Below are 23,679 nucleotides of genomic sequence, written 5' to 3'. Positions count from 1 at the left end.
TCGCATCTGCTAGGGTTCCTGGGCTCCAACCAGCTCTCCTCCCCCAGGTGGGTGGACAGGTCCATTCTTGGCAAGGGTGGGGCCCAGAGCAGGCCACAGTCGGCTCTGTCCCCATCCCTTCGCCCCCACGCACTCACACACACACACACCCCTCCCTCCAGCGCCTTAAAATAATAGTAATAATAATAATAATAATAATAATAATAATAAATGTGAGATCTCAACGAAGCGATTGCTGAGGTGAGTCTGCAAGGGCAAGAATACAAACAACCTAAAACTTGAGACCTGCTAGGATCTCGTGTCCAGCCCCTTCGTTTTAAGGAGAAGTGACTCAGGCACAGAGAAGGGAAGTGTCTTTCCCACGGACAGCTGGTGAGAGGCAGTCAGAGCTTCTGTCCAAGGCACCAGAGGTTCCGTCTGGGGGACGGGGTGTTGTGGGCAGGGCGCTCTGTCCCTGCTGCCTTGGCCACTGGCAGTGACTGCACACACACCCCCCACACACTTGGTGGCCCTTTGTAAGTTACGAAGTGCTTTTCCCTGTGCTTGTTGCATTCAAAACTCAATATCCTTCTTACTCCTGTTTTACCAATTAGCAAACGGAGAAGCGTGTAGTTAAATAATGGTATCAAGCTAGTAAGTGACTGAGTAGAGATTGAAATCTGGGTACCCAAACTCCAAATTTTTTGTTCTTCCCCCTCTCCTGTGTATTGCTGAAATCACTTCCTCCTTCTCCCTTTTTCTCTTCTGTCCTTGGGGTCGCAGACCTGAGCCGCCAGGTTTACCCTTTGAGCATCAAGATCATTGCAGCGCAAGAGAATCTCTGTCTTGTCAAATGAGTTTCCAAAAGAATCTTCTCTCATAATAATCATATTTCTGTGTGTTTGGGGAGGGCTTTTACATGTTTGCAGATCTTTCGGGTTCTCGTTTGGTGCCTATCCTATGAGGAAGGGGGACAGCTTATCTAAAGAGGTTAAATAATTTGCCCAGCGGTAGGGTCAGAATTTAGACAGAAGTCTTAGTCTTATGTTCTTTCCATTTCACCATGAAATGGACTAGTGCTTGAGAAAATCAGAGAGTGGCACCATGGTTAAAAGAAGGGCGAGACTGGGACATGGGGCGCCTGGGTGGCTCAGTCGGTTAAGAGTCTGCCTTTGGCTCAGGTCATGATCCCGGGGTCCTGGGATGGAGCCTCGCACTGGGCTCCCTGCTCAGCGGGGAGCCTGCTTCTCCCTTTCCCTCTGTCTGCCACTCCCCCTGCTCGTGCTCTCTCTCTCTGTCAAATAAATAAATAAAATCTTTGGGCGGGGGGAAAGAAGGGCAAGACTGGCTCAGTCCAGCCCTGGTGAGAGTCCCTGGTCACTTGAATCCTCAAAACCCCACCTGCTGGCTCTCCTCCTATTCCACGCCACCTGGTTCCCAGCAGCGGGAGGCCCAATCGCTGGTCATCTTCCCTCTTATGAGGGGGACAGATCCAATCTTGTACTTATCACAGTAACTACACATGAATGCAGCCACCGTTCATTGTGAGCCTTCTATGTGCCAAGCACTGTCAGCGGTTAGCTTTGGTTATCTCCTTTAATCCTAATATAACCTTGTGAGGATAAAAGTCAGTGGGTTCCAGGCTCCTGATCTCTTATCAGTGTGCCTTGTCCTGGCGGGGTACCTGGACTTCTCAGCGGGGCCTGGCCCAGGCCGGTGAGCTGGGGAAGCTGTAGGACCCACTGCCTCGGAACACATCTGCTCCCTGGTCCAGGCAGCTGCAGCCTCTCTGTCTGCCAGCAGCACGTTCAGAGGCTGTGCTTGGGTTGGGGGGCCTTCAGATGCCGGCAGGAGGGGCAGGGAACAGGCTTTGCCTAGTGCCAGGGGAGAACTGAGGGTGGTTTTACTTCCAGATGATGGCTCTAGCAGGATCACTCCCCTGACTATAGTCACCAGCTGAAACGTTATCTCTGATGCCGGTGAATCCAACTGCTTCCAAGAACAGGGAGTCTGCTGGAGCCCCCAGCCCATAGAGCCCAGTCCAGAACACAGCCTGGAACATCTGCTCCCAGCATCTGGTCTAGAAGTCCTAGCATGAAGCATCTGGTGCTGCCTTTTCTGCTTGGAATGGCTGAATTTCTCCCACATTCTTCTCAGGCCACCTCGCCCAGCACATTCCAGGAATGACTGAGCCCAGTGCCAGGGAAGGCATAGGGTTGAGCCCCAGGGTCAACTCACTGGAGCCAGGACACCCTTCGGTCACAAGGTGGAAGTGTTCCCTCAAAGACACTTCGTTAGGAAGTGCCAGTTCCCAGGGTCCCCTGGCCAGGCAGCTGCTGAGGGGGACAGGCACAGCAGGACCCAGGCCCTCTGCTCAGCTCCCAAACCTCAGGGCTTCCTCCCGCCCCCACTGACCAGCCCTGCCCCAGGAAAGGCAGCTTGGCTATCATTTCCCTCGGGCTCGCCTCCCTTGGGAAAAGCAGTGTAACTCTCCCACACTGCACTGTGGGCCAGAAGCCTTGCAGTCAATTCCACAAATACTTTTGTGAACCCATCCTATGTGCCAAGTTTATATTATAGTGACTTTCTATGTCTTTCTCCTACTCGCTGGACTGTTGACTCTTCTTTATTCAAAACCCCTCTTGGAACTTAACACAATGCTTTACACAGAGCAGAGCTCACTACACGTTTAGCTGAATGGCAGTATGGAGACCACTCAACTGCGGGTCCTTTCCAGTCCTACCTCTGGCTGCCTTGCCTCTCAGCATTGACCTTCTAGCCTGACCCATCGCTGCTCGCACTTCCCCAAATGTCTGATAGCAGCGAACACCCACAGCGTGCTCACCAAATGCGAGATTCTTTACCGAGCGCCTACCGTGCATTCTCTCATTTATTCCTCATAACAACCCTGGTGAAGAGACAGCATTATTTGTAGCCCTATTTTATAGACAAGGAAAATGGGGCCCAGAAGGCTTAGTGCCTTGGGTGGAGCCAGAATGTACACCCAGGCGATCTAAATCCAAGGGCCGTGTTCCTAGCCCTGAACTCCAACCCCCTGAATGCCCCGGACTGTTTCGCATCCTGAACAGACCAAGGGGATGCGTGCTGGCCCCTCTTGCCTACAACGTCCTCACCCCCACCCCCACTCCCCGCGGCCCACCCCATGCAGCAAACACTGATTTGTGTGTCAGGTACTACCCTATATTCTCTAATTTTAGTCTAGCTGTTACTGTTTTCTTTTTTATAGTTGAGAAAACAGAGGCTCAGAGAGATTAAGTCACTCAAGGCGACAAAGCTAGTGATCACCGAGTCTATTTCCAGAGCGCGTGGCCTTGCCCAGCACGGCCATTCTACTGAATTTACACCTTTAGCTCTAGGGCTGCTGGACCCAAGCCTGGTGCCTCGGTGACCTCCACGAGGATGGTCTCAAGAGAGCGATCTGAACACTTTCACTGCCCTGTTCTGATCTTTCCCCAGCTGAGTGTGGCTTCTAGAGGGACCCAGTCTGGATGAGACAGGAACAAGTATCACAGAGACAGGGCTTTAGAGATGTGCACTGTTTTTACTGGACTAGAGCTGGACTTCAGCCTGAGCTGCCCAGGGGGAGGGATCACGTCCTTAGAAGCTCTGAGTCCGTGTTGAGAAGAAGAGAGATGACAGCGACCCGAAAACCTGGACGTGTCACAGGGAAAGGCCAAGACTCTGAAAGCCGGGAAACTGCAGAGGAGGCGAAGCCTGGTTTGAAGCAGGGTTTCTGGAGCTGCCGGAAGGAGTTTTGTTAGCGGGTAAACCAGGAAGGGCTTGGAATCTACTTGGGGAAGGTGGGGAGGTTGGGCTGAAGGCGGGGCTTGGCTCAAGCAGATGGGAAGAAATAGTGCCGGATACAAACTAGGAAGGAGAAAATTCACTGCCTCGGGGTTAAGGTGAAAAAGCACAATTGCAAACACCTACTCCATGCTAGGCATTGTTGGAAGTATGAACTCATTCAGAGAGCACATTTTACATTTAGAACCCAGAGGTAGAGAGGCGAGTGAGGAACGAGAAATGTGGGATCATGGCTAAAGGCATGAATAAAACCATTCCAAAGAACTGGTTATAAGATGTACTGACCTGTTTACCTCCCCCCAACAAAAAAAGGGGGTGCCTGTGTGGCTCAGTTGGTTAAGTTTCTGACTCTTGATTTTGGCTCGGATCATGATCTCAGGGTCGTGAGATCGAGCCCCATGTTAGGGTCTGAGTGGGCAAGGAGCCTGCTTGGGATTCTCTCCCTCTCCCCCTTCTCCCTCTCTTAAAAACAAATTAAATAAGGGTGACTGGGTGGCTCAGGCAGGTCATGATTCTCAGGGTCCTGGGATGGAGCCCCGCATGGGCATCAGGCTCCCTGCTCAGCAGGGAGTCTGCTTCTCCCTCTGGCCCCCACCCCTGCTTGTACACACACTCTCAGATAAATAAAATCTTTTAGAAAATAAATAAATAAAAGAAATAATAAAAAAACAATGTACTGACCAGTTTAAAATCAGAGACTGTAGCTTGGCTGCTTGTGTGGCAGGCAAGAGCCTCTTTCTTCACAACTCTGTTCAGCGGGATCACACTGGTAGCTTGAAATGGGCCATGGTGGGAGCATTTACGGGGTGGAAATCAGCAAATGCTGCAAAGCAGGGCTCTCTATCCCCTCGCCCCTGATGGCCAGTTTGCCGGCCACCAGCCCAGAACCGTGGTATATTTATGGGGTACTGCCTATTTAATGAATCCGTTCAGCAAGCATTGCTTTGGTACATACTCCATCCAAGCTGCCGACTTTAAGGTATTATCTAAGGGGCCAGAGATGGATCAATGAATAAAACAGACATAGACCATGCCCTCATGGAGTTAATGATCTAGTGGGGGAAACAGAAACACTGTCAGTGCAATCAGTTCAACTGTGAGCCACGCCGCAGAGGAGAAATACAGGGGGCAGCAGCTATCCACCCTCTCCACCTGCACCACAGCTCGATTTTCCAGCATTTTCAATGCAGATGCCAAGCACACTGCCCCCGATACTTTCTCATGGCTCAAGCCTGCAGCCCAGCATTCCCTATCACTAGCGAGTAACTTCTTCCACGCTGGGTGGAGCCCCTTCCCCGGTTCTCAGAGAGCTTTTCAGCCTTGCGGCGGGGAGAACTGACGCCCTAGCAGAGCCTTCTGCGCAAAGCCAACCTCTTCCCCCCCTCGCACCTGGCCAAGCCTAGCTCCCTGCCACTCTTCTGCTCCCCAGGACATCGTGGTTTCCATGGAAACCCACTCACTTCAAAGGGGAACGAAGGAGACCAGAGGGGAGGAGGGAGAGCAAAAGCTGGATTAACCTCACCCTCCTGGCCCTGTCTTTGCGCAGCCTGGCAACCTAACCACCAGGTCCTGGACAGCACCGAATGCTGTCCATCAGCGTAGAGGGGTGGGGTGGGGTGGGGTGGTCCAAGCTAAGTTTGAACTTCTTGGGGAAAAAGCCCCAGGGGTGGGGGTGGGGGGCTAGGGAAGGAGAGAACTGAGCTAGGTCCAAACCTGCAGTCCCCACTGCATGGGGCCTCCCCTCTTCAGACCCCTACCCAGCATCGCTCTTGGGCCACAAACACAATTACCCGCGATGTGCATCCAATCATGGGATCTGCTCGGATTAGACTGCAATCATTAATCTGAGCGGGAGCTCCTGGTTGCCTTGCTGATTAGCCCAGATGATGCTCTGGTATGATCCAATTAAAGACAGACTGCCTCCCCTCTCCCCAGCCACACACACACACACACACACACACACACACACACACACACACTTTCCACATCAGAAAGAACCAATACATTTCATTAACACGTCCTCATACACAAAACCTCAGGGGCACTGGCAGGCTCCCTGGGCTCACAGGCACACCCCTCCCTTTTGTCACACTGTGCCCCTGCCACCCTGCAGGGGCCTGGTCAGAGAAGGGCCCCCTCCACCCTTCCTTCATCTGTGGTTCTGGGTTAGGCCTCGGTGGAGTCTCCCAAAAGTCGGTGCTGGGCACTAATCTGAATCGAAAGAGTCTTGTTACATTTACTGACATAAAATGCCGACTCCCCGATGTGCCTGGGAGCAGCCAGGCTGCCCCAAGGCAGGCAAATCTAATTAAAATTACCCGACCCTTCAGGAGGCTGAGCTCCCTCTCCGGTCATCCTGCAATGGCTGTAGAGAGAGCAGCTGGTACTAATGGGAGAGGTGTGGTTGTAAGAGAAAACCCCGGGCCCCTGGGGCAGGAAGGACTGCAGAGAAAAGCCGGGCAAAGGTGTTGGTTGTTCTGAGATGCTGGGCTTCCATGTTTGGCTGGGCCGTTGGTGGCAACCAACCTGGGATTCCTTCCTCATGGTCAGACAGCTGCAGAGATGATTTGGGCAAATGCCGAGGGCTGTTGGGGGCTCAGCCCGGTGGGAGAAGGTAAAGCTCAGGTGAGCAGGAAGAAGTGTTGGTAGGAGGAAGATCTGGCCCTTTTTATTTCAAGTGACATCATGATGGGCAGCTCCCATGAAAGAGGTAACCCACTTCTCCTGCAGGTTGGCCTGGGTGGGGAATGAGCCTGGGATCTTGGGAAGGGCCGAGGAACCCATCTGTACCAGACACAGTGCCAGGTGCTTACAGGGGCTCTCAGTGATCTTACTAAGCCTACTGGTTAGCTTCTGTCGGGAAACTAAAGCTCCGAGAGATTAGTACACAAAGGAGGGGGGAATGCAAGCCTGGGTTTCCAGAAACTTTTTGTTATGCCACTAATCAGGGGTCTTTCTAGGCTACCGTCTGTGCTCATTACAGATCCCTGTCCCCTAGGAGTCTGCAAAGGTGCCTAGGATGGTGGATGGTGCGTACATGCCTCACGTGGTGCGAGTGGGACCTGAGGGTCTGCATCTCTAAACAGCTTCCGGGTGATGCAGTGCTGCCAGTCCCCGGGCCATACTGTGGGTAGCAATGCTCTACATGGAGTATGATGGCTGTCCCCCCAAGCCGTGAGACCATCAGGGGCCATGGTACTCTCCTCTCCCTTCTGACGCTCCAACACAAGCCCAAGACCACCTTGCAGTTTAATTTCCAGGTGCTCGCGTAGCCTCATCTCCCCACTCCCAGTTGCTCTGGCCACTGGCCATTCTTGGAACACAGAGGCCCTGCTCTGTCCGGAAGGCTCTATTCCAGCCCATTTCTCCTTCCGGTGGACTCTCTTACTACCCTTTATGATCAAACTCAAATATTGCCGCCTCTGTGAAGCCTTCTCTGTTAAAGCTCTGACCACAAGGTGTTGGTTTCTTGTCTGCATATTTGTCCGTTCCCGGGGAGACAGGGAAGCGTCCAGGCATTTGCTTTTGTAGGTTCACCCTCTTTCGCCTGGAGTCCAGCTCAGCGCCCCCACATATTCTAGTGAGGGGTTGATAAAACAGCAGGAACGAAGGAAGGAAAGGAGACAGGAGTGCTCCGTCTGACTGGTGCTGTGACCAGATCTGGGAGTTCTTTGGGGCCCAAAGCAGGGCTCTCTCCTGCAGGCAAGCTGGGCCTGCCCTGTGCACTGGGTAGAGTGGGGCCCAGGCACAGTGACTCCTCCTTCCACCGGGGCTGGAAAAGACCCTCGCGGCAGGACCTCTGGATCAGGCCTCACTGCTCTGGACTCCATGTTGGCATTAGAGGCTTTCGGCTCATCTGAGTAGTTAAAAATAATGCCAATGATAATGAGAGTAACAGCAATAATTACCACCATTACCATAACAGCACTGTCATTTCGGGGAGGAGTGAGGAAGGGATCAATCCTCTTCCCATTCATCTTGGGTGGACCATTCCACCTGTTACTGATCCTGGCACCTGCTGCGGCATGTGCGAGGTCCCAGGCGAGACGTGCTTGCGGCATGCACGGGAATGTCTGTGCTCACACAAGTGAGTGTGAGTAAGGGTCCAACCTCAATACTCAGCATTGACTCGGGCATCTTTTCTAGCGGTGTGGGCTCCGCACAGAGACGTAATGACTAAAATCTCTGCTGGAGCTTCGTTCAGGCTGCTCTCAGACAACTGCCTCTTCTCAACCGCATACACAGAACAGCCTGCCCCTGAGCCCCTCCCACCCTCTGCAACATTCAGGGCCCGGCCCTGCTCTCAGCGATCTCCCCATCTGGAGGGAGGGCCCCGGAACCGACACAGCGGCACACCACAGCTCTTGCTAACAAAGACAACCATGAATCAGATGTGCTCCAAGGACCAGCTGCATTAGATTCATCTAGAATGCTTTTTAAAACATTCATCTTCCTTTTCTTATAGTTTGACCTACTGATTCAGCGTTTCTGAGCATGGAGCCCAGAAATATGCATCTTAATAAGCTCTCCCCAGTGATTTTCAGGCATACTGAAGTTTGTGTAATACCAAGTCCTAGATGGTCCTGGCAGATGTCCAGTGGTCCGGTGGGCTTGCTGGAGTGAAGGCAACAATGGGGGACGTGCAAGGAGAGCATCCCGAGGTGGCCGTCAGCGGAGCTGAGAAGGATGCCCACGAGGGCTCAATCCCCAGCTGGGATGAGAAAAGGGTCCTTCTGGAAGATTCTTCCCTGGGCTCTCCTGCCCCTCACTAGACAATCCCAGGAAGCTAGCATCAACCCACAGCAGCCAGCTGAGGTATGTCCAGATTGATTTGAGAGAGAAGGTGGTGAGGAGAGTGGCTGTTGGCCACGGCCTTTATGAGCCCACCCACTGGCCTGCGTGCTCATCTCTCAGGGCTGAGCTGGACCGGAGGCTGCCTGGGGCTTCCGGACACAGCTGAAGAGTCTCCTACCTGTACACAGCTCGCTTGTCAGCCTCCAACTGGGCCTGGGGGTCAATGGGGGCACTGGGCACAGGCGTGCTGGCAGCGGCCGAGGGTGCGGAGATGTGGACAGCCTGGGTCTTAGAGGGAGCCTGGGCAGTTGCTGTCATCTGCGGAGAGAAGAAAGGGGAGGTGGCGGGTTAGTGTGGCCAGGAGAGCTGGCCCCCAGCTGGAATTGGGAGGCCTACCTTGACCTGTGGTGCGTGTGTGAACGAGACAATGTGTGCCAGGGAACAGTGAGTGTATAACAAGCATCCATTTGTTTACGTGCTCCAGCGAGAAGAAAGCATTCTTCAGATGAGAACATTCTAGAGAATAATTTAGGACCGTACAAAACCAGGTGGGGCATCAGCTCTCTTCAAAAGAGACGATTCTTAATGCAAATGAAGGTGGTGACCTCTGCCAAGATGCAGGAAAAAAACCAAAATGATGAATCCTTTAAATTGTGCTTATGGGTCATTTGGGCTGTTCTGGGCAGTAATAAGTTGATTTGATGACTTTGAAGAGCAGGAAAAAAAATAGCTGAATCAGTTCTCATTTGGGCAGAGCTTTATTCCATTTCACTCAAGCCAGAAGTAACTGTTTTCATTGATAATTGAATGGGTCTCTAAATTTGGTTTCCCTGGGCACTTGGAGGTAAACAGATTTTAGGGGACACTGGAGAGACTTCTGTTCTTAGCCATAACAAGTATTTTGGGTAGTGATTTTTGTTCTATGTGATGTTTTTGAAGGTATCCCTAGGCCCCTGATTTTGTGCCAGAGCAACTCCTTCTAATGTTATATATTGGACTTTCTGTATAAAATTTTATTTAAAGAAAGGATTAGGTGGCTTAAATTTTTGGATGACCATCATTACAGAATTTAATGCTTTTATAAGATATTTTCTTTAGTCAAATGGATCCCTAAAATGTCACGAATGGTGACCCTGCCTCAACTCTTCTCTTCCGCTAGTCTGTACACAGCACTGTTGGGCTTGATATACCTGTCTGCCTCCTGCACTAAAGCTGTGGTTTCACCTTCATCCATGGCACCCAATGGACACAGAGTAGATGCTTAGACTTTGTTGAGAAAATGAATGAATGAATGAATGAATGAATGAATGAATGAATACATCTTGAAAGAGTCAGATGTTTTACAGTTGGAATGTTCATCATAGATCTAGGTCCCTTCTTCCTGAAAGGAAAAGCATGGTCCTTCCATCAATACAAGCACATTATTGCTAGTACGGATACCCCCAAGACATTTGTTTTTGCTGTCTCATTTACCTATAAATGATTTTTGCTCAGGTGCCATGTGTTCAGCCTAAAACAGAGCCCCTCTGTCCCTTGCTGTCCCCTTACTCTGCTTTCTTTCATAGGCCTTTCTATGATCAGAATTACACATCTACTTGCTTAGTTATTTTCTCTCCCACTCCCAACCAAACTTTAAGCTCAAAGAGGGCTTGATTAGCAGTTGTATTCCTAGGGCCCAGAATAGCCAGGCACTAGTAGATGCTCATAAATATTTGGGGCTCAATAAATGATTGGCAGATGGCAAATGAGCTCTTTCATTTCTTAAAAGAAAGCTATCTGCTTTATTATACTGGATCCCTATCATTTTTTGTTAGGAAGAGATAACCTTGTCACCGTTGACAGGACTGGGGGAACTCTCCCAAACTCAGAGTATGGGAGGCTAGACAGAGCATCATGGTACCTTCAAGCCAGAAGACGATTGCTTGAATCCTACCGTCTCCCATTATTAGCCTTTGACCTTGGGCAAGTCCCTCAACTTTCCTAAACTCCTACTTTCTCGTCAGGAAGCAAATTGGTGTCATCTTAGGACCCATGGGTTTTAAAGAGGTGCTATAAGGACGAAAGTAGAAACAAATGTTCCAATTTTCAAAATAGAGAAAGAAGGTGGAATCAGAAAAACTGAATACTGCTCATCCTCACATTGATCTGGGCCAGTCTCTTTTGTCCACTAATGCAAACAGTCATTTCTTCAAATATTCCGAGTTCCTAGGCACCGTGCTGGGTAGGCACTGAGGTTACAAGGCTGAGTGCCTGCTCTCATGGAGCTGTTTCTGGATTTAACATGGTTGCTATGCTGGCAGGTGAGGAAAACGTGTAGACACGGATGGTGTAAGTGACCTCAGCAAGGTACCTCCCACGACACCCTTGTGGAAGACATGGAGAGCCGTGACCGGCAGACGGCTGCATGGATTAGGAAGCTACACCCAAAGGGTGGCATTTAAAGGATAGAGGTCAGCTAGGGGAAGGTTTCTAGGACATGCTTTCTCCTTAGCCCTCTTCTTTAGTATATTTATCAGTGATTGAGAAGGGGGCTGAAGAAATGCTCAGCAAATTTATAGGTGACATATAAGACTGAGATCCAAAAGATCTTTACAGATTTTGGCCACAGGCTAAGTCTAATAAGATTAATTTTCATCTAATAAGTCAGAATTTAATGCTTCTAACACTTGGGCAAAAAAAGAAAACAATATAAGTGCAGAACAGGAGAGACATGGTTTAACAGCAGTGTTTGAGTTGACAGAAAGTTCAAAATTTCCAAAGTGTAATGCGTCTGTCAAAAAACAAACAAACAAACAAACAACGAAGACAGGCAACCTCACCTAGCGCTATCTGAGGGTGCGTGAGCGGAAGCATGACTCACACAAAGCCTCTAGTCTCACTCCTCTGCTGAAACAAGTATAGGAGAGTACGTTCAGAGAATTGATCAGGTTGGTGAAGGGATTCTGCATTATGTCATAGGAGGAGTATTTGAATCTGGAATATGTAAGAAAGATTTGAGGGACAGCGGAGATGAGACATGGGAGCCCCCTTTGAATATCTGAACAAGGGATTAGATTGTATCGGTTCTGCTCTGCAGGCCCCAAAGGGTCAAACTACAAGCAATGCCTTCAATCTATATAAACATGGAGACAGATTCGGGCTCAACCCAAATAATAAGTTTCCAAGCCTCTGAGCCGTTTGAGGCTGGAATGGGCTCCATCCAGGAGGCGGTGAATTTCGACTACTGCAGGGGCCAAGCAGAGACTGACCGGCTGGGCCCCTGTGGAGGGGATGGAAACTCTAGCTGGGCAGCATCTGAAGTCCCAACAGGGACAGGCTCAGACACCATCGGGGTACTCTAACAATCGCCACCCACAGCACAGGGTCGACCAGAGGCTCTGACTGGAGGATGTATAGTATGTAGGAGTGCTCTGGAAAACTCCAAAGTGCTCCCAAGATGGAGGGGTGGTGGTAGTTAAACACATGATTTCCAGAATGTGCTTCTTTTCTAAACAAGGCACAGCTATGCCTGCAGAGCTTGATTACAGGTGAGATGTAGGGGTGGCTGGTATGCTCCACCTTGCCCCCCAAAGGGTGAATTTCCTCGGGTCCTTGAAGGAATCCACAAGGGACTTCCATGAAGATGAGCATCTAGGAGAGAGGGATGAGGGGAAATGCTTTTCCTCTCACTTCCTCTTTCTAGGCAGGACTGCTGGGTTACAGAGGAAAGCACAGAATAAGAATAAATCAAAAGCGGTCACTTGCTAGCATCCCAAGAGGTCCCAGCTAAGAGGCTGCTCCTGGGGCTCAGGGAGGGGGTGGGGGCAGGAGAAAGCCGATCTGGTCTGAGCAGGGCAACGATTCAAATTTATTTAGCTCCTGGGGGCCAATTCAGCAAACTCTGCATTTCCTCCAGGTTTGGAGAATGAGTGTTTACCTCCAAATAGATCCCCTTTTCTAGCCAGGGACTTCCCATTTCCCAAGAACTGAAGCTCCCAGGGAGAGGCCCCCACCCCCCACCGCCCCCCACCCCCCAGCAGCTGCCTCAGGACCTGGGGGGAGGAGGGCCACTTGTGGAGGTGCTGGGAGGAGGTTTCTGGGCAGCCCAGAGAACTGGTTGTCAGACATTCACTAGCACGCCTAAATGTCAGGCATTCGCTCCAAGTAACTGTCCTGTTCTGCTCGGTCTGGCAGGTACAGACTCCACGAGGCCACTTGGTATGTTCACAGCTGGTCTCAGAACAGGCCACTCCAGACTCTGAGCCTTCCTCCAAGGGGACCTCAGAGCACTCTGGAAATTCTGCCTTGGCAGCAAACTGGGGACAGGGTGTGGGGACAGCACTGCACCGACGCAAGGACTGTCCCTGTTCAACAAGGAGAACTGAGGCACAGAGGAGGAAAGGCAAAGTTGAACAGTGTTTTGAGAGCTTTCTAGAAGATCGGAAAAGTCTTGGAGAGGGGAAGGAGCAGGGAATCTGAGGCCCTGGGTTCATTGCTCCCTCTGTCAATTATTAGCTACATGTTTGGGGGCAAGTTTCCTGACCTCTTTGACCCTTGGCTTTCTTATCTGTAAAAAGCAGGGGTGAGTACTTACTGCACAAGCAGTCAGGAGTAATCAAGAGAACAGGGTGGGACGCCTGGGTGGCTCAGGCGATTAAGCATCTGCCTTCGGCTCAGGTCATGATCTCAGCTGAGGTCCTGGGATCGAGCCTGCTTAGCAGGGAGCCCGCTTCTCCCTCTCCCTCTGCCCCTCCCTACTGGTCCTGCTCTCATGCTCTCTCTCAAGTAAATAAATAAAATCTTCAAAAAGAGAGAGAGACAGAGAGAGAACAGGGTAATAGATGGAGAAGGGTGACAGCATTCCCTGGAAAGAGATGGGGTGCTGGGAGAGCCTACACAGGGTTCTAGGGTTCCCACCTCTGCTTACCTTAGGGTCCTTTCTTGGGGCAAAGACCCTGAGGCCACCACTCCATACTCTTTCCTTCCATGAAAGCTATAACCACTGGCCATCTCTCCCTCATTCAGCTGGAACCGGCCCTACCTTAAGCTTGGAGCACAAGGGCCCTGCCCAGATACTTGGTTTGAAACACGTTGAGATGAAAGTTCATGATCCCCACCCCCATCCTAAAACAGAGCGGGGAGAGTTGACGTTCGTAAGCTGCGTGTAGAGGAAGACAAAATCTGCAGGCAAATCCGGCAGCCTCTCTGACAGTCCAGTCTGACCAGGAAATGGGTAGGAGATGCTCCACAACGTGATTTGAGAAACTCATCTCACCTACCCACCCCTGTTGCCCTCACTGGCGCTGGAAAGCCCACCCATGCTTTCGTTTCTGCTAAGCACCACCCTTCCCCAACTGGAGGAGGAGAGTGGCACGTTATGCTCTAATGAGCTAATAAAATACCTCTATAGGCTTTCACGTTCAACAGTCATCCTGGGCAATAAGTTGGTGTCGTCCCCATTTTGCACGAGAAAACTGAAGCCCACGGAGGTGAAGAGACAGCTAGAGATCACAGTGTATGTAAAGGCAAGAACCAAGGGCTTTTTTTCTTTGACGAGGAGAATGGGAAGGACCGCGCCCCCCCCCCCCCCCCGGCCCCATCTCCCGGTCAAGTGACAAAGGGGACAGAAAGGAAGGGAGCCAGAATCAGGTGGAGGCGTTACTTCTCAGCCATGCTGGGGGTGTGTGGGGGGGGTTCTCCACGCAGTTTCTTGTCCCCGCTGTGGCCCAGCGAATCCTCATCCCCCAAGAGGCCGTCCACACACAAGTCATCCCCCAAACACTGATCATGGGTCATGCGAGAAACAGTCCTTCTGTATGGAGCCCAAGCAGGAAGGTATGGGTGGTTCATTAATTGAAGGTGGCCCAGGGCTGCTGGGTTCACTCCCCTCCGAGGCTGCAGCGGGGCCTGTGACCCAGAGCCCGATTGCACAGGGCTCCAAGCCTTCCATCACCTTCTGCTGTCAGCCTCCATTCAGAGCTCCTCTCTTTAGCTCCTGGGAGGTGGGGGCAGGTGGCTCAGGACGAGGAACGACACCAGAGTCCTTCTAGCACCCCACAGAGGTGGTTCGTGGGAGACGCCGGCATCAGGTAGAACTGAATCCCACCTCTGCCCCTCACTACTGGCCAACCCTGGATCCGGAACTTTACCTTTCAGGGGGTCTCAGTTTCCTGATCTGTGAAATGGTGGTGACGCTTCCTGCTTCCCACCGCCGTGGTGAGGATTGCTGCCTCCTTCGGGGGATGCTGGCTGAGCATCAGCAGCGGGCAGGCCCACCGGCTCTGTGCTCCCACGGCCCCGAGCACGCTGTGTAGCCACATGGGCTGACGTGCCTCTCTCAACGACTAGCCTTTAGGCCCCTGGAGGGCAGGGGCTAGGTCTCTTCTGTCTACTATTGTAGCCTCAGGGTTTGATAGAGAGAGTATCCAAAATATCTCTTGAATGCAGGGATGACTGGTGTGGAGGAGGTCAGCTTCCCATCCAAAGATAGCTTTTTGGCTGCAGGTTTACCTTCTTGACACTGGATGCCTCAGGCCCAGCAGAGAAGTCACAGTTGCTGACTACATATTGTCTGGGACTGGTGGGCAACCAGCCCAGGGCTGGAGATAATGGGACAAAGTAGGCTATACGAGCAGGAACATTTCTTCTCGATGTGACGCTCTGCCTGTGCTACTTGGGCAAGTTACTCAACCTTTCTGATCCAGGGCCCTCACCTATAAAATGGGAGCAACTATACCTATGGTGCAGGGTTGTTAGAATTAAATGAAATAATGCGTGCGAAGCAGTTGCACTTAATAGACAGTATATGGTAGTTATCATTAATAGAATCCACAAGCCTCTTTGGCTTCTGTCCCATGGGCTGCCTAGGGGGTCCTGCCCCTGTGGAGGAAACCCACTCTCTTCCAAGCCCCCAGGGGAATGGGGCAGGCTTGGGTTCAGGCCCAGGGAGAGGGGGCCATGGTGTTGTGGGCAGTTCCCACAACTGCCCACAGTTCCCAGAGGAACTGTGAGACTCAGTTCCTCTGAGCCTCAGTTTCTCCATCAGGTACAAATGGAGCTAATAATCTTTTTTCCCAGGGCTACAGTGAAGCCATATGCGAGGGTGAATGGCCCACAGTGAGTGCTCAGTAAACCTTGGTTTCTAAGCATTTTTATTGTTCCTTTTTGCTAGTCTTCCCTCCGGATCCAAACTCCATTCCCTGTCCATACCTGCCGCAGACGCCCCAGCACCCACGTTGCCCATGTCACACCCTTCCCCCCCACGCGTGGCCTTGCTCTTTGTGACTCCTATACCCAAGAACCTCTCACAGAGTCCTTTCTTCCAACCCTGGACGACCCAGGCCTGCATCTTCTCAGAGTGACTCAGCAAGGCCACTCCTCTAAAGAGGACAACCCCTCTTCTGAGCCTTCCACCTGACCCGGGCAAGGTGGGAGCCGCCCATCCCCGGTGCCTGCTACGCCAGGCCACGGAAGCATCGTGTTCTGGAGAACGGGGGGGGGGCCCGGCAAGGCCTGGCCCACTAGGGGCCGCTGAGGCTCCAGCGGGGCTGGGCTGGGCTTGCCTGGGAGCTGGCACTCCGCGGTGCTTGGGCAAGCTGGCCGGGCAGGATCTGGTTCCCTCACGACAGGAGAGAGTCCAAGGACCTGGGAAGAGGTCAGGGCTCGAAGCTATTTGGTAAACATCAGGTTTGGCCTCAACAGGTGGGAGGCAGCAGGGGGCAAGGGCAAAAAATGATGTTTCTGTGGGGAGAGCACAACTCACAGGGTGCTCCAGGCCTGGACCAGCTCCCTGACCCTGCTCTTGTTGCTGGTACAGTGCCCTCTCCTTATGTTGTACCCTGGTCAGACCCTACCGTGCAGGGTTGCCCGAACATGCCTGATGATTTACATCCTCCTGCCTTTGTTCCCACAGCTGCGTCAGCAGGAAATGTCCACGTTTCCCCCGCCCTGCCTCCCTCCCATGTGTAATCCTACCCCTCTTTCAAGACTCAGCTGGAGGAGTGTGTCTCCCAAGAAGCCTTTCCCAACACTCCACACTCCTCAGACCTAGGTCGCCTGGACCCTTCCTCATCTGTGTATGCCTCTCACCTTAACGTCTGTAACACTTCGGGGCCCTTCATTGTCTGTCTTCCTGAGTGGACTGGTGTCCCAGCCACCATTACCATGCCTGGCTCACGAGAGGCTCCCAGTGTGCTTGTTAAATGCCCGACTGACTGACTGAGCGAGCAGATGAGTGAGAGAGGTGTCGAAAGGTTCAGGGATCCAAAAAAGGGAGGGGTTGACAGGGCCTCCAATAAATGTCCCCACGCTCCACCCTTCAGCACAGGGAAGGGAAGAGCTGATTCGAAGGGGCTCCTGCAACAGCAGGCCTAGATCACCTACATTCTGATCCCAGGGCCCACTGGATAGAACAAACCACAGAAAAATGACTTTGTGGTGTAAAATGAGGGGGTCTTAGTTAATTAATTAGTCTTAAAAGGGTTTGTAGGCGGTGGTTTTCAAAATGAGGCTTGTAAAATGTTCACTGGCCCTGCTTGCCCTTGTGGGGTATTAGTGACATGTGGCTGATGGGGGCAAGGTTGTGAACTTATTTATTTATTTTTTTAAAGATTTTATTTATTTATTTGAGAGAGAGAGAATGAGAGATAGAGAGCATGAGAGGGAAGAGGGTCAGAGGGAGAAGCAGACTCCCTGCTGAGCAGGGAGCCCGATGCGGGACTCGATCCCGGGACTCCAGGATCATGACCTGAGCCGAAGGCAGTCGCTTAACCAACTGAGCCACCCAGGCGCCCAAGGTTGTGAACTTAAATCTGAGCCTCACTTCCTAGCTTTGGGCCCTTTCTGGACAACTATCTGCTCTCCACCCTTCCCAACCATCTCTGGAGAACCCCTCACTTGTATTACAGTCCCAAACCAGTGATTTCCAGGAGGTCCGTTAGTGGGTGTATCAGAATCTCAGTGTAGGTGTGCCTCCTTGGGCCTGGTGTGTGCGTGCGTGTGTGTGTGTGCACATGTGTGTGCCTGTGCGTGCAAGGGGGTATGTTCACAGCTAGAAACATATTTGATATGCCTATCATATTCCTAATAAAAAGCAGAGTAATGAAAGTTCAGTGCAATCTTGGCTACTGAAGATGTACAGAAGAGAGTGAGTGAATACTCAGCGTCAGGGTCACGGGGGTAAAGAGGCCAGGAAAGATCACTCTGCTTTTCCTGCCCACGCTTTCAACACTCCTGTGGGCTGGGGAGGGCACACATTGTTCCCATTTTACGGATGCAGAAGCAAATGGACTACAAACTCCATTAGGTCAGGAACTATACATTTTATATGTCTAGTACTTAGCAAAAGGTCTGCAAGCTCACAGAAAGCACTCGGTATTTATTGAATGGATGCGTGGATGGAAGAAGTCGTGCTGAAATGACTGACCTCAGTGTATCTAAAGCATCAGCAGTGGGACTGGGACAAGGCCTAGGATTCCTGAATTTCTGCCATGTGGGGGTCCTCCCACTCCTCCGGACCACAAACTCCAAGGACAACAAGCACCCTTGGGCCCTCACTCACCCGTCCCCCTCCCTCTAGACCCTGTAGACACCTACACCAGAAGATGACACCAGAAAGGGAGGCAAGGCAAGTTCAAGTGCTCCTCGGGCCTGCTGCAGACTTTGATCACCTGTTCCCTGATTTATTTTAAGCTTTGTATACTTGGGCCATTAACTATTTTTGTAGCTGTTTGGGGCACTCACCCTGCTTGGAGGCAAGAGGATAGACAATTAAATCTCTGTGTTTTGGGTAAATTTCAGAATTCACGTATAAGTTCATCAAATAAAAAAACCTAGACAAGGCCAGTGGAGTATTTCTTCACAAGCTTAAAAGTCATATTGCCAGCCCACCACCTCCTAAGTGGGAGCACGAAGGCCCCCTGGTCAGACCTATAGGTTGTTTTGCCTTTGACACAATGAGGCATGTAGGTCTTGAGTGAGTTGGAGTTCAGGGATATGTCCAGCTGAAACACATGGGTGGCCCAAGCAGGCCAGGGACAGAGGTCACTGCACAAAGAGAAGAAAGGCCCAGCAAAAAATAAAAAAAAGAAAGAGAAGAGTCCATTTTGATGAGTCAAAGCTGGGGAAGGCAGGTCGCCCATATGGTCCCTGGGGTGTTGCCCCCAGAGGCGGAGGGAGCCGTCAATCACGGCCACAGAAAAGGCTTAGGGGGGGCTTTCAAAGCTGCTGAATTCACTCTATTGCTGCAAAGTGAAAGGCAGGGGGCTCCAGCCCTCAAAGAGATGAGAGGAATGTAAAGTGTGAAAACATCTGAACTCGCTCTGCCCAGCACAGCTGCATGGCCTGGCTGGGGGCCATTCACAGCCAGGGGCCCCAGCCACCCCCTCTGCCTCCAGCTAATGAAACCAGCATGGGGATCCTAATGACTGATCAAAGCCCATCGAGCTTCCCCAGGACGTCTGCTCCCCTGGCCCTGCCCAGAGTGGGAATGGTGCTGTGACAGGGAGGGAAAGAAGGTACTTGGTGGTGGGGGGTGGGGTTGGGGCAAGAGAGGCGGGTCTGGCTGGGTCTGACCTTCCCGGGACATGGCTGGCCGAGCCTTCGCCGTCCTCTTGCAGGACAGGTGAGACAGCATCATTTTGACCCCAGATCTCCAGGCACAGTTTTCTAGGTCCTGAGCACCAGCCTCCTCACTCTGAGGGTCACGGGAGGATGGAGGGGGACAGAGGAACACAGCTTTTGCCAAAGGGTCCCAAGCCAATGTGTGTCTATCTTCTGAAATGAGCTTCCCATCCGGGTCCTGAGAGAGGGGTTCTGACTTTGCCCGCCTTGCCTCCTTCTGCTCACTAATGAGGCTGCATCTTGGGTGAACGACCAAAACCTTTTTAACATCGCCCATCACCAAGTCATCTTTACGTACCAGTTTGTTCCTAAAGTGGTAACTGGGTGCCCACCCCCACAGGGGGGCTGCGCCTAGTGGGACAGACTGGGACCTGCCAGGACGTCTGCTTTCTGGTCAAACGCTCACGCAGCCCGACATGCTGGGGACACGCAGACAGAGGAATACTAAACATTGAATACACACACAAATAGACCAGATAAAATATTTGTCTTGCCTATAAGCCAAGGGCAAAGATATTTGTGGAACGGTAGGTATGTGTCTGTGTTTGAGGAAGCGTGGGGGGAGGGTGCTGCTAGCAGGCGTTGGTGTGTGGGGGGAAGGCGAGGGAGGGGAAGATGTTGCTTTCACTACTAGATCCCAGTGCTTTCCTGAAATTGCTGGTGGAAATGCAGAAGGGAGAACTTTGCTCGGTGGTGACATTGCATCTGGAGTCTTCCAGAAGGGGAAGAACTTGAAGGACATTCAGAGGTGGAGACAGAGTCCATGAAGGGAGGGTATACACCCAGGCGTGAGCGGGTGGCGGTGTTACCTCGACAAGTCTGGGAGGGGGACTTGCTGGGAGGGGAGAATAGTAGAGAGAATAGCTTTTAGAGTTCTGTTAAGAGCAGGTGGGGGGTTGGGGCGGTGGGAGGAGGGGGCTGGGAAAGTCCAGGTGACAGATGGCCAGGCTGCTGCAGGAACGTAGAAGAGGGAAAGAGAGTCGGGTAGGAATTAACAGCATATATTGAACGGGGGGGACCACACACCTAGCTCATATCCAGGTCTCCCTGGAGACAATGTTTTCATTAAACAATCATTGTAGAAATCCTCAGTCCCCACGGACTTGCCCCTACCTCTCAGGGCAGAACGTGAAGATCGAGGACCCAGCTAGACCACGCTGGAATCGAGGTACTGTGGCCAGACAGTAGAGGGCGCTGTGACTCTAACAGAAGTTAACCAGAAGCCACCAGAAGGAAGCTGACCACAGGAAGGCTTCCAGTGGGTTGTTGGGTTTGCACCTTCTAAACTCATGGTCGGCCTTTAGTGCCCAATAAACAGTGACATCCTTACAAGTAATTGCAGGGTTTTTCCAGGATGGACTGAAACAGAAGAGAGGGGCCCGAAGCTGCTTGGCCATCATACCACTTGGCTTGTGCCCAGATAGCAGGGGGCCATAACCATTAATGCTACTCTCCTGAAATGGGAAGAAAAAAAAGCCTCCCTCATTTTTAATAACTTTATTCCCCAAACTTCAAAAATGAAATTGCCAAGTTAAGAACTTGCCTTGAAAAAAAAAATTCTAATTTATTATAAAGAAGGTCCGGGGCTTGGGAATTTTTTAATGCAGATTCCTAATTTTCCAAAGTGAGATTCTCCTGTGCATTTGAATAGATTATGCTCGGTATTGCTAGCCCTTAGCACAACGGGAACATTATTAAAACGATTGCATGGGTCTCAGAGGAAGGGCTCTGCTTCTCGCTTCCTTTTTCATTTTGGGGACTTCGTATCAGAGACTGTCCGTTTTTGCCTGTGGAAGAAACTGGGTTTCCAAGGAGGTGATATAGAGATGTGCTCTGCTGTCCAGGCCTTGAGGAAACAAGTCATACCGGATCCAAAAGTAATGAGATTAGACCTAAAGGAATCGGAGGAAGTGGGGAATCCTTTTCAGAGAGCCCCGTTTAGGAAGGGACTCCCCTGTGTGCCTGACCCATGTTCTTATTAGGCCCGCTTTCCTGAGGACATTGAGTGTCAGAGAATAGCTGGTTCTCTAGGATAATGAGCATGATGAGGGCAATGGAGCAGGGCTTCCCCTGGGAAGCTGGGTTCAGCCTCTTGGAAGCAGAAAGGGAAGAAGGCAGGAGGATCACAGCAAGTTCCCCAGCAGAAGACTCACATAGAAGACATTCTTATGTGGGAGCCCCTCCTAGAAGCCCCCAAAGAGTGTGGAGAAAGGGCCCCTCCCCAAGAGCCAATCGGCCTCAAAGTCTAGTTCTCTCTGCAGAGAACAGCCTTCCCCCATGAGTCAGAGGTCCTTGGTCTGGGGCTCTCACTCACCTCTTCCATCCCGCCCATGTCGTCAATGCCCGAATGACTCCCCACAAGCCCCCATCCTGATCAGTCTCTTTGGGAACCGGGTTGGCTCAGGGAAGGCCCATGGCAATCCAGCCATAGCCTAGTGGCCTAGCCAAGGCCATAAGGACCCCAGACTTTGGCTTAGTCACTTGACCGGGGACACTGGCACTTGCTGTCAGACACCTCTTTCCTGGGCCCCGGGGTTACAAATAGATGTGTGGCTTCCTCAGGGCAAAGTATTCCTTTGCTGTAAATGGATTTTCTATGGTGAAGTACTGGTGGCTCCTAAGAGAGGAGAGCCTTGCACAGTCGTGCCCAGGGTGTCTACTCTGAGGCCCTAGATGGGGACCTGGACCCTCCCTTCCTCCCCCCAAAAGACTCGAGCCGCTCACCGGTGACTTCCGGGGGGCTGAGTGCCCGAGAGCTGTGGCCCTACCTCCATCACGTCCCTCAGCAGCTGGGATGTATTAGTTCTCAGCTGTATGCTGAGAATTCAATTAGGCTCCTGTACTTAACTACACCCGGATCCGCATTCTTGGACCACAGAGGCCCTGCTGCCGCACTCTTGCTAATCCCCACCAAACCCAGCCTTCTCCCAGCTGCCCCAGCAGGCAAAACAAGGCTTGGGGCGGGCGGAAGGGAGGCAGCGGCCACCAGCCATGCCAGTCCAATGCTCTCTGACTTCTTGGCCCTGCCCTCGGCTGTCCCTGAGCCTTGCGTATGAGGCCTTCGCACCCACCACCTGCTGAGGATAGGAAGTGACCCCATGTCCGTTCGCCATTTCTACTGTGGAGCTAGGAGAGCAGGATCCGACCACAAAAGAAACGGAGCCAAAGTGCCTGCCTCTTTCTCGGGACCCTGGGGGTCCCCAACACTGCCTGAGCAGATGAGAGAATGATGCCTGTGTCTACTGAGGGAGGAGGAAGCTAGTTCCCCATTACGGCCCCTAGGCTCCTAGGTCTCCCCAGTCCAGGCCTCCTGCACTTCCTTCCGACTCTGGGGGGGAGGGTCCTTACGTAGTGCTGCAGGCCTGGAAGCTTTCAAATGGAGGAACCATGTAAATGCCGAGTCTACCCCTGCAGTCATTCGTGGAAAGCTACTGACGTGGGCAGAAGGTTGGCCACATAGGAGGCTAGGTTGGGGAGAGCTGAGGAAGGCATGGAATTGATATGTTGGGGTACGGGTGGGGGTAAAAGGATGTGTGCTCGGGTGCCTGGGTGGCTCAGTCGGTTAAGCGACTGCCTTCGGCTCAGGTCATGATCCCAGAGTCCCGGGATGGAGTCCCTCATCGGGCTCCCAGCTCAGCAGGGAGCCTGCTTCTCCCTCTGACCCTCTCCCCTCTCATGCTGTTTCTCTCTCTCTCTCTCTCTCTCTCTCTCTCTCTCAAATAAATAAATAAATAAACAAAATCTTAAAAAAAAAAAGGATGTGTGCTCGAAGGTCGGGGAATGACAAGTGCTTTTGAATTTTCGGGGGTGAGGGGAGAGGAGTCCGTGGTGGTCTGCCTGCTGGACGTTCTGGAAAGTGGTGATTTCCCGGGGTGGGGGGTAGGGGTGGGAAACAGGGATGGATGGTGCAGCCACTACATGCTCGCACCAGGCTGGGGGTGTCAGGATCCTAGGACCTAATGTGAGCAAAAGTCTGCTCACCCTGTGCTGCACCTTAGTAGCCCTCGAGCGCTGCACAGATCTTCCACGTGGTCCCTGAGAACGGCTGTGTGTGAAAGGCTCAGGAGGAAGGGGCATCAGAGCAAAGACCGGCTGCTGGATCCCGGGTGCACAGTAGGCTCTCACTGAGCGTTTGTTGAGTGAATGAGTGAACGAGGGTTCTAGCTAGCTGCATTTCACATCGCAGATACTCAGTAAACCCTTCCTGGAGTCATACTGACTTGAGAGACCGGCGTAGAGAAAATAGGAGGAAGTGGAGGTAAGGGCCGGGGAACCGACGCTCCTGTGACAAACCGCGTAACTAACTCAGGGTCTCCAGAGAACCAAGTGGGGAGAGAGGTGCGCGCGGGGGGAAGCACGGGTCTGAAGTGATGGATCTAAAGAACCGGGGGGAGCCCAACCCACCAAAGCTGGGCCAGGCCTCTAGAAGGAGGAGAGGAGACAATAGGAAGACAGCGTGAAGATGCCACCTTCTTAAGAGGT

At 52.1% G+C, this 23,679-nt stretch overlaps 1 protein-coding gene across 17 annotated transcripts in view; it reads right to left on the bottom strand.

The window, feature by feature from the left end:
- The window catches only part of PKNOX2 (PBX/knotted 1 homeobox 2), a 303,585-nt gene that overhangs the window by 53,081 nt on the left and 226,825 nt on the right, over positions 1-23,679 (bottom strand). For all 17 annotated transcript variants that reach the window (XM_073903918.1, XM_073903926.1, XM_073903920.1 and 14 more), the window contains one exon: positions 8,777-8,916. In XM_073903918.1, coding sequence (XP_073760019.1) covers positions 8,777-8,916 — 140 coding nt within the window. The remainder of the gene's footprint in view (positions 1-8,776; positions 8,917-23,679) is intronic.

This window comes from Callorhinus ursinus, unplaced genomic scaffold (genome assembly GCF_003265705.2).
Source record: "Callorhinus ursinus isolate GAN/ISIS: 27379988/994484 unplaced genomic scaffold, GSC_fseal_2.0 scaffold19, whole genome shotgun sequence".
Classification (NCBI taxonomy): domain Eukaryota; kingdom Metazoa; phylum Chordata; class Mammalia; order Carnivora; family Otariidae; genus Callorhinus; species Callorhinus ursinus.
This window is presented reverse-complemented; position numbering and strand designations above follow the sequence as displayed.